Source organism: Procambarus clarkii, chromosome 22 (assembly GCF_040958095.1).
Source record: "Procambarus clarkii isolate CNS0578487 chromosome 22, FALCON_Pclarkii_2.0, whole genome shotgun sequence".
Classification (NCBI taxonomy): domain Eukaryota; kingdom Metazoa; phylum Arthropoda; class Malacostraca; order Decapoda; family Cambaridae; genus Procambarus; species Procambarus clarkii.
This window is the reverse complement of record NC_091171.1, coordinates 26,981,280-26,991,859: the sequence shown is the minus strand read 5'-3', so window position 1 is coordinate 26,991,859 and position 10,580 is coordinate 26,981,280. Positions and strand designations below refer to the sequence as shown.

Genomic DNA, 10,580 nt, shown 5'->3' with positions numbered 1-10,580 from the left:
TTTTATACGCTAAATATTTATCGTCTTTGATCATTCGTTTGAAGTCCCGTGGTGTGTATCGTAGTCCAGAGATAATTTAAGTACCTCTTTCATTAAACATTGCGGCTTCGTTTGGACGGTAGAGCAACGGCTTCGCTTCATGCAGGTCGGCGTTCAATCCCCGACCATCCAGGTGGTTGGGCACCATTCCTTTCCTACGTCCCATCCCAAATCCTTATCCTGACCCCTTCCAGTGCTGAATAGTCGTAATGGCATGGCGCTTTCTCCTGATAGTTCCGTTTGTTTTTATTTTCCAAAGAGTTTATGAGCTCCGGAGCACTGCGAGGATGAGCTCCTGAGCACTGCGAGGATGAGCTCCGGAGCACTGCGAGGATGAGCTCCGGAGCACTGCGAGGATGAGCTCCGGAGCACTGCGAGGATGTCACTAACAATATTAACCTTGGAGTGCGAAGTTTCTAAGTTCAAACAGTTAAATAAACTCAGACAAAGCCGTAAGAAAATAAGGAAAAGCTGTAAAGGTTTCGAATCTAGACACGTAAATGCTTGATGAATCTTGACCCAGGACACTACCATAATGCCGAATGGTATTATGGTAAGGACTTAAGCGGAAGCTGGAAAACAAATGACTCGAAGGAATATATATAACAAAAATCGTACCCTTTGTGGGTTGAGAACAAGTGAAATGCACTGAGAGAAGCTGTAGAAGCCACCTCCCTCCACACCTTTAAGGCTGGGCTCGACAAATAATTCTAACGTCGGAATAGTTTAGTTATAACGCAATAGGTACAACAAGGCCAGAAGGCGGAGCATAAAGAGTGTGACCCGACTCCCAGTAGACACTGAGAAGTAAGTACTCTTATCAAAGGAAAGTGACATAATTAATAGACAAGAAGTGCTCTTGCATTAACGATGGTTGCACTGCGTCATGTATACACTGACTGCGTCCTGCGTCCTGCGTCCAGCATACACTGACTGCGTCCTGCGTCCTGTATACACTGACTGCGTCCTGCGTCCTGTATACATTGACTGCGTCCTGCGTCCTGCATACACTGACTGCGTCCTGCGTCCTGCATACACTGACTGCGTCCTGCGACCTGCATGCACTGACTGGGTCCTGCGACCTGCATACACTGACTGCGTCCTGCGTCCTGCATACACTGACTGCGTCCTGCGTCCTGCATACACTGACTGCGTCCTGCGTCCTGCATACACTGACTGCGTCCTGCGACCTGCATACACTGACTGCGTCCTGCGACCTGCATACACTGACTGCGTCCTGCGTCCTGCATACACTGACTGCGTCCTGCGTCCTGCATACACTGACTGCGTCCTGCGTCCTGCATACACTGACTGCGTCCTGCGACCTGCATACACTGACTGCGTCCTGCATACACTGACTGCGTCCTGCATACACTGACTGCGTCCTGCGACCTGCATACACTGACTGCATCCTGCGACCTGCATACACTGACTGCGTCCTGCGACCTGCATACACTGACTGCGTCCTGCGTCCAGCATACACTGACTGCGTCCTGCGGCCTGCATACACTGACTGCGTCCTGCGTCCAGCATACACTGACTGCGTCCTGCGTCCTGCATACACTGACTGCGTCCTGCGACCTGCATACACTGACTGCGTCCTGCGACCTGCATACACTGACTGCGTCCTGCGTCCTGCATACACTGACTGCGTCCTGCGTCCTGCATACACTGACTGCGTCCTGCGTCCTGCATACACTGACTGCGTCCGGCGACCTGCATACACTGACTGCGTCCTGCATACACTGACTGCGTCCTGCATACACTGACTGCGTCCTGCGACCTGCATACACTGACTGCATCCTGCGACCTGCATACACTGACTGCGTCCTGCGACCTCCATACACTGACTGCGTCCTGCGTCCAGCATACACTGACTGCGTCCTGCGACCTGCATACACTGACTGCGTCCTGCGTCCTGCATACACTGACTGCGTCCTGCGACCTGCATACACTGACTGCGTCCTGCGTCCTGCATACACTGACTGCGTCCTGCGTCCTGCATACACTGACTGCGTCCTGCGTCCTGCATTCACTGACTGCGTCCTGCGTCCTGCATACACTGACTGCGTCCTCCGACCTGCATACACTGACTGCGTCCTGCGTCCTGCATACACTGACTGCGTCCTGCGTCCTGCATACACTGACTGCGTCCTGCGTCCTGCATACACTGACTGCGTCCTCCGACCTGCATACACTGACTGCGTCCTGCGTCCTGCATACACTGACGAGTTAGTAGTCAGTAAGCTCACATCTCCCAGCATCTGGCGTCCACGGGATCTGGAGACGAACATAATGATGGGTGTGGGTGACACAACTGCTTGAAAACCATGTTGAATGATGGCTGGTTCGCCGTAGAACTTTCCAGCCGTCCTGGCGGCCTTGGCTAATTTCGTAATGTTCTTCATATCGCACATATTAACAGCAATTCCTTCGATGCTAACTAACTAATCTCTCAGACTGTCATCCACGGGAAGTTCACCCAGTGGGGTGAAAATTTATTTTGACTATCGGGCGGCTTCATGAATGGTGGTAGATTTTAATAGTCTAACTCTATATATAATGCAAAAAGTGTAATTTGTATATTTACTAATATGTTTGGTCTCCAAATGGCGAATTAAGTGTTTTTTGGTTACCATTACCACACTCTCGTGGGCAAGCTTAACACTCTGGCATTGTATGCTCACCTTCCTTACAACATTCTTTTGAAGACCATCTTATGCTAAATCTTCTACATTCTGCTCCAAACTTCCTGTCCCGTTGTTGTTCGAAGATCTCTTTCTCGGTGTGTGTGTGTGTGTGTGTGTGTGTGTGTGTGTTCTCTATCACTGACTGTTAGTAGCATCCAGTTTACCTTTGCCTTGAGTTCTCAGGTATGTTGACCATATATTTTCGAACCCCACATCGACTGTACCCAATTACAGCCATGAAGTTTCCACATTTACTCGGCACTTCCAGTGAGTGTCCCAACTGTCCGAAACTCCCGTTTGCCAACATCTTATCAAAAGCAATGCTTCTGACGCGCATATCCCAAGTTTCGTCAACATTCCAACTACTGCTTGAAGAACATTGCTTTGATCTCTCACTGAGAGCAATCAGCGAAAGGACGAGAGAGAGAGAAAGAGAGAGAGAACTTCTTGCATTCATCGCCTGATTAACAAGTCAGAGAAAAAGTTGGAACTCCGAGCTCTTGCAAGACAGAAAATGATTTAGACATTTCGTCCCTGTTGATGAGTGTTTGAGTCGATATTATTGCGTGAGAAAATTAGGATCGTCTTACCCGCTACGAGGGTAAGGTGGAGACAACGACCTCCACCTTACGAGGTAGAGACAAAAGTAATGTATGATATGACCCATAAGGCTGCAAGTTTTTTGGCTGCCTTGCTTGCTAGTTATGCCCGTTTATTTCATGGTCATTGAAGAGTCCAACGTCGCCGCTAATATGTCAACATCACCACTATACACTGAGGTTTAGTGACTCATTTGTACAATTGTTCGATCAGCAATCTCGTGTTGTTCTATTACCTGCCGTCGTCTTCCCTTCCCATGGTAGCTATTGCTGAACGTTGTTATTAAAAACCTTTCTATCAGTTTCTATTTCTTTTCTATATGTAAAGGTTAGAGTTCAGACATCGGCATAGGCCTGAGCTTCAGGAATGAGGTGCAGTAGATCGTTGGAAACAGACTGCAACAAAGGAGAAAGCATACTACCCTTATGGTACGCTGCTAATACTTGAATGGCCTTCAATTTCTGCAGCATTGAGGACTATTCTTAGAGTCTGTTCTTCAATGTAGTCCTTTATTGGACTGTATAATGGAACCTTAGATTCCTAGTACTTGCCTACTATCAAATACTAGGTATTACTTAGTACCGAGATTTTGAGTTTTGAATGTTTGAAGTTTTGCTAGTACACCAAAGTGTCAGACCTGATCAAACGCCCCCTCAAAGGTCCAGAGCAAGGACACAGGTATTTTTGGACTCGCCCGGAGACTGAGGTCACTTAGTAGAGAGATTTGGCAAGAGATCATGAGCGGCCCGGCCTTTTCTAGAACAATATTGTCGTCCACATAGTAACCCTTGACGGTCAAAACATTGAAATTAGCTGAGAGATTAATGACTCGGAGACTTGGCCAGTAACTGTAAGCAATGAAGCTCGTCTACAGTTACCGATAAGTGAAGTACTTTTCATTTTGTGTACTGAAAATACATTTGCTCTCTCTCTCTCTCTCTCTCTCTCTCTCTCTCTCTCTCTCTCTCTCTCTCTCTCTCTCTCTCTCTCTCTCTCTCTCTCTCTCTCTCTCTCTCTCTCTCACTCTCTCTCTCACTCTCTCTCTCTCTCTCTCTCTCTCTCTCTCTCTCTCTCTCTCTCTCTCTCTCTCTCTCTCTCTCTCTCTCTCTCACTCTCTCTCTCTCTCACTCTCTCTCTCTCTCTCTCTCTCTCTCTCTCTCTCTCTCTCTCTCTCTCTCTCTCTCTCTCTCTCTCTCTCTCTCTCTCTCTCTCTCTCTCTCTCTCTCTCTTCTATCTATTACCTCCCACAATAAACCACCACCTACTCCTCCCGTATTCCTACACCTTGCCTCTCCCACGCTACATTCACCAAACCAAGCATTTTGTCGCGTTTTCCCACACCTGGTATAAGAATAAAGTTCAACAATGCCTCGTGCTACCTTGAACAGCCAGGCCTACCCTGAACAGCCAGTCCTACCCTGAACAGCCAGGCCTACCCTGAACAGCCAGTCCTACCCTGAACAGCCAGTCCTACCCTGAACAGCCAGGTCGTCAGCAGTGGTTGCTCCGGTGTATGCCTTGTCCTCGTTAGTCTTCGCTTTACTAATGCAAAAAGTTAGTTTTCCATGGCAAAGAATTTAACAAGTTCTTTCTTTAATTGCATCTTGTATACTCTACAATATTAATAACTCAGGCTTTATCTGCTATATGAGAAAATAACTGAGCACTGTTTGGCATCTATAATCCAATAGATATTTACTACCAGTGCAAACGAAGTGGGACGTTCCAGCCTCCCTGTCCTCAGGCTAGGCTCGTTCAAGCAGCGGCCTAGTCCATAAACGTATTTGTCAATTATTATTGCGTATTCAGTTGTCGTTTCCTCATATATAAGGAAATATTCAACCCGTCCTCGACTCAAGTCCATTACGTCCAGCGGTCGACCCCACAGACGCATTCATAACTTTTAATATGCTGTTCATTCAAAACGAGAATTTTCTCAAGTATAAATTAATATTATAATATATTAGCATATTGTGCATATATAGGCATAGGATAGGTTAGGTTAGGTGTTTAGGTTCTGTTGGCGATTATTTGTATTTGTAGTACGTGGGTGAAGCGTTTATAGCGTTGTGATTCGAACAAAATTCGTCAGTGAAACACTTGTTCCGGATATGTTCGAACGTCAGCAGTTGTGAGTCGTGTGTAAACCGCTTTTCATTCATAAACAGGGGGTTTGGCGGGTGCATGGAATCACTTTTGGATCTTTGTTTGGAGGACGGGCTGAAATATTATGAGAAAATCAGCCGGAACGGATTCGAACCCGCTCACTTGGTGCTCCCAGACAAACGCCCTAGACCACTACACCACGACATGGTAAGAGCAATGCAACCTGGGATTCCACTGAACCCTCTAGGGGTCCTGAGGCTTCCAATTGAAACAAAATCAGGGTTTTACACCCTGCCCCCCCCCCGTGCCAACCTGTCCTCTTAAAAATTACGTCTGAATTTGGTCGTTTACCCGTATGCACGAAAATGGACGTAATTTGGAACTGAAAAAAATTGGAAATAAACTTTGGACTTTGTTTTCCAAAACAGTAGGTTAAGGGTCCTCTGGTAGGTTAGGAGGGCAGAAAATCCTCCTAAGGTTTCAAAACGTCATGAAAAACGTTAATTGAAAGTTTCCTCTCCTAACCTTTCCGATTAAGCCGCGGAGGGCTCAAACAGAAAACGGGACAGCACGTCACTTTCGTGAGCCGATTTCATTTCCAATTACGTTCATTTTTGGCCATAATGCGTATACGAACGAAAAACGACGTTTTTCTCCTATTGATTTTCACAATAATACATGAAAGTGAAGGAAAGACCCCATATATATATGTAATTTTCGGATGTAACCTGCGTCCTTTCTCATTGTACTGTATACAATGTTCTGCCCACTATATACATCGAGAACACTGTGTAAATTACCTTGAGAAAGGATGTAGGTTACATCTGAAAATGTGGTTTTTAATACACTTACACATATATTACCTCAATTCACCTTGAGTTATTTATTCTTATGTTTTAAAGAATGTGGTGAAACAAGCAGCCTCCTTCAGGGTGAAAGCTTAAGACATACCAATTGGTTATAAACTCAGTAAATAGACATGGATAATGTTGTCAATTTGATGGATAAGTTTATATCAAATATTATTAGATTTGGTTTAAATTTATTGTCTTGCTCACAATCTCTCCGTCTCCGCCGGAACAATGTTTCTCTGGCGTGACTTGAAGGCTTGATGGTGCCTCATGACCAAGGGGGCAGTTCTCTCTGGTTTATGGAGCCCGTCTGCTGCTGGGAAGTGAGAACACACCCAGATGTTTCCACTACCGTGGGGACCCCTGCTAGAGATGGCCCAGCTGTTACTACCGTGGGGACCCCTGTCAGAGATGGCCCAGCTGTTACTACCGTGTGGACCCCTGCTAGAGATGGCCCAGCTGTTACTACCGTGGGGACCCCTGCCAGAGATGGCCCAGCTGTCACTACCGTGGGGACCCCTGCCAGAGATGGCCCAGCTGTTACTACCGTGGGGACCCCTGCCAGAGATGGCCCAGCTGTTACTACCGTGGGGACCCCTGCTAGAGATGGCCCAGCTGTTACTACCGTGGGGACCCCTGTCAGAGATGGCCCAGCTGTTACTACCGTGTGGACCCCTGCTAGAGATGGCCCAGCTGTTACTACCGTGGGGACCCCTGCTAGAGATGGCCCAGCTGTTACTACCGTGGGGACCCCTGTCAGAGATGGCCCAGCTGTTACTACCGTGTGGACCCCTGCTAGAGATGGCCCAGCTGTTACTACCGTGGGGACCCCTGCTAGAGATGGCCCAGCTGTCACTACCGTGGGGACCCCTGCTAGAGATGACCCAGCTGTCACTACCGTGGGGACCCCTGCCAGAGATGGCCCAGCTGTTACTACCGTGGGGACCCCTGTCAGAGATGGCCCAGCTGTTACTACCGTGTGGACCGCTGCTAGAGATGGCCCAGCTGTTACTACCGTGTGGACCCCTGCTAGAGATGGCCCAGCTGTTACTACCGTGGGGACCCCTGTCAGAGATGGCCCAGCTGTCACTACCGTGGGGACCCCTGCCAGAGATGGCCCAGCTGTTACTACCGTGGGGACCCCTGCCAGAGATGGCCCAGCTGTCGCTACCGTGGGGACCCCTGTCAGAGATGGCCCAGCTGTCACTACCGTGGGGACCCCTGTCAGAGATGGCCCAGCTGTTACTACCATGGGGACCCCTGTCAGAGATGGCCCAGCTGTTACTACCGTGTGGACCCCTGCCAGAGATGGCCCAGCTGTCACTACCGTGGGGACCCCTGCTAGAGATGGTCCAGCTGTCACTACCGTGGGGACCCCTGTCAGAGATGGCCCAGCTGTCACTACCGTGGGGACCCCTGCCAGAGATGGCCCAGCTGTTACTACCGTGGGGACCCCTGTCAGAGATGGCCCAGCTGTTACTACCGTGTGGACCCCTGCTAGAGATGGCCCAGCTGTTACTACCGTGGGGACCCCTGCTAGAGATGGCCCAGCTGTCACTACCGTGGGGACCCCTGTCAGAGATGGCCCAGCTGTCACTACCGTGGGGACCCCTGTCAGAGATGGCCCAGCTGTTACTACCGTGTGGACCCCTGCCAGAGATGGCCCAGCTGTTACTACCGTGGGGACCCCTGCTAGAGATGGCCCAGCTGTCACTACCGTGGGGACCCCTGCCAGAGATGGCCCAGCTGTTACTACCGTAGGACCCCTGCCAGAGATGGCCCAGCTGTCACTACCAGGGGGGGGGGGACACCGCTCCATTGACTGTGAATAAATTGAATAAACTTACCAATATCACCGACATTATGAAGCTGAAGGAAAGACCCAGTACATGTACTCACCTAATTCTGCTTGCGGGGGTTGAGCTCTGGCTCTTTCGTCCCGCCTCTCAACCGTCAATCAACTGATGTACAGATTTCTGAGCCTACTGGGCTCTGCCATATCTACATTTGAAATTTTGTGTGGAGTCAGGCTGGAGTCAACATGTGTAAGTATATTAAAACTGTTGTTTTCAGTACCTTGACAAAGGGTGTAGGTTGCATCTGAAAATCTGGTTTTAATGCACATTCACTAATATTGAGTCTTTTCTTCACTTTCATTCAGCGCTACGGCAATGTAGTTATTTTTTACATCGATATTATTCGAAGCTTAAATTCTGAATACAAATTTTCAACCATACAAGACTGAAAACTCGCAATAACGAAGAAAACGGGACAAAATATGTCAACTCATAACATATAAATTATTAAAAGTCCATTGTTGCGTATTACTTGGTGTTGGGCTCAATTCCAAACAAGGCATGGAAGGTTATGAAGACAACAACAACACCTCACCCACCAACCAGCAAGTATACTTTAGTCCTGGTCTGTGTTCAGGTCTACACCAAACTCTTAGTATATTATACACTCCGAGAAGTGGGTTACACCTCTCGCTATATATTACTCATGTGAAGTATAGCAGCATTGAGTAACTTATAAACGAAGGTTATCACAAAAATGGACTTAGGAGTTACCAAAATATGCAATATAATAACGGAAAAGCCATCTAGGAGACAAAATAATGCTATCTACATTGCAGCATTTTAAAATAAAATTTTACTTAATTTCTTGTTTAAATTTAACAGAGAAAAATTGATTAAATCAAGGGAAAGTTTATATCAGATAGCTCATCCATATGTTTAAGTAGCAATATGGGAGGTGGACGGAGATAAAAAATATATATATTAGGAAACAAATGGTTGAGGACGTGAGCAGGTGGCAGGTTTTCCCTGACCGCGCGCGTCATCCATCACCACCAAGAAAAGCGCGCCAAAGGCTTTCTGATGGGCGGGTGTCGTGTCCGAGGACGATGACACCCGCCACAAAATCACTTTCCTTATTCCCGCGCTTTGCCTTGCTTCCTCCCTGCTGTCTTGGTACGGTTTCGTACTTCATTCTCTTTCTCCTCGCATAAAGGTAAGAACGGCAGGTGGGAAAACTAATGAAGCAGGTGAAAAGATAATGAAAGAAAATGGATAAAAAAAAGCTTGGCTTGGTGATAATGATATGCAGATGTACGATATATTTTTTTTGAGCCAAAAGCAGAGTATGCTCACGAAGCGAAGCGGGACTACGACCAATAGTTATCTGATCAAGTAGAAGAAAATGTTACATCCTGATTTTATAGATTTATGTATACTTTGTTTATCTTAAAAATATCAATTGAAGCAGGATTAAACAAACTTTGATATTTTCGAACACAAAAGGCCAATTGGTGATTATATTGTTTTTTTTTGCTGTGGGAACAAATGTCTACTAAATTGGTTAGACATTTTAATTGGTTGAATAGGCTATTCAACAAATTGTTGAATAGGCTATTCAACAAATTGTTGAATAGGCTATTCAACAAATTGTTGAATAGGCTATTCAACGAACTTGTGAGGCTATCCTCACGAGGATAGCCTCACGAACACGGAGATGAATAAATTGATTGCAAAATAGCCAAAACAAAATAAAAAAGAGAGTAAATCAGGGCCCTGGAGACGACTTTATTAGACGAGAAGTCTGAGCCCCGTGTGTGTGTATTGTGGTACTGCCATGCTGTTTAGCGCCTAAGACCAGACACTCCCACTACCATTTACGACCAAAAGGATGTTTTTGTCCTTGGCTGGGAAGAGCTGTTTAAAAATGTACGAAGATATATTGTGGTAGTTTTTTGGAGAAACTGGAAAACACGATATTTTATGGATAAAAAAGCAGTGTTGTTATATGAAGAAAAATAATAAGAGGAGTGTTTTATAAGAAAACCCCCAAGCCTCGTATATAGGGAAAGCGGTGAAAAACGGTGAAATATATGATGGCAAAAAATCTGTTATTTTGCGGAGAAAAATAACACGACTGTTTTATAGAAGAATTTAAATGTGTTGTTTTATAGAAAAAAAACTCTTGTTTTATGGGGTCAAAGATAAAACTGAACAGCGTTACTGTAATATGTAAAAAGAAAATGGAAAAATATTTTGTGGAGAGAAACGAAAAGGATCAGAATAAACAGTAGAAAGTGGTGAAACCGCAAATAGAAACGAGTGTTTTAGGCGTAAAATTGAACTAGAAAACTCGTTTTCAACAAAGTAACTATGACAAAGGTATGGCCACATAAGGCCTCACACAAGCACACTCCCAAGATATTATAGATATATAATTTAAAGTAATGATTGTTAATTATCGACGTGTGGCAATTGGACCAGTTGGAACACACGAG

General features: G+C 46.3%; 1 protein-coding gene across 1 annotated transcript; it reads left to right on the top strand.

The window, feature by feature from the left end:
- The first annotated feature begins 6,585 nt into the window (after window positions 1-6,585).
- LOC123760920 (mucin-22-like) lies at window positions 6,586-8,118 on the top strand. Its single transcript, XM_045746746.2, has one exon. It carries the CDS (start codon window positions 6,586-6,588, stop codon window positions 8,116-8,118), a length of 1,533 nt encoding a protein of 510 aa, XP_045602702.2.
- Window positions 8,119-10,580: the final 2,462 nt, after the last annotated feature.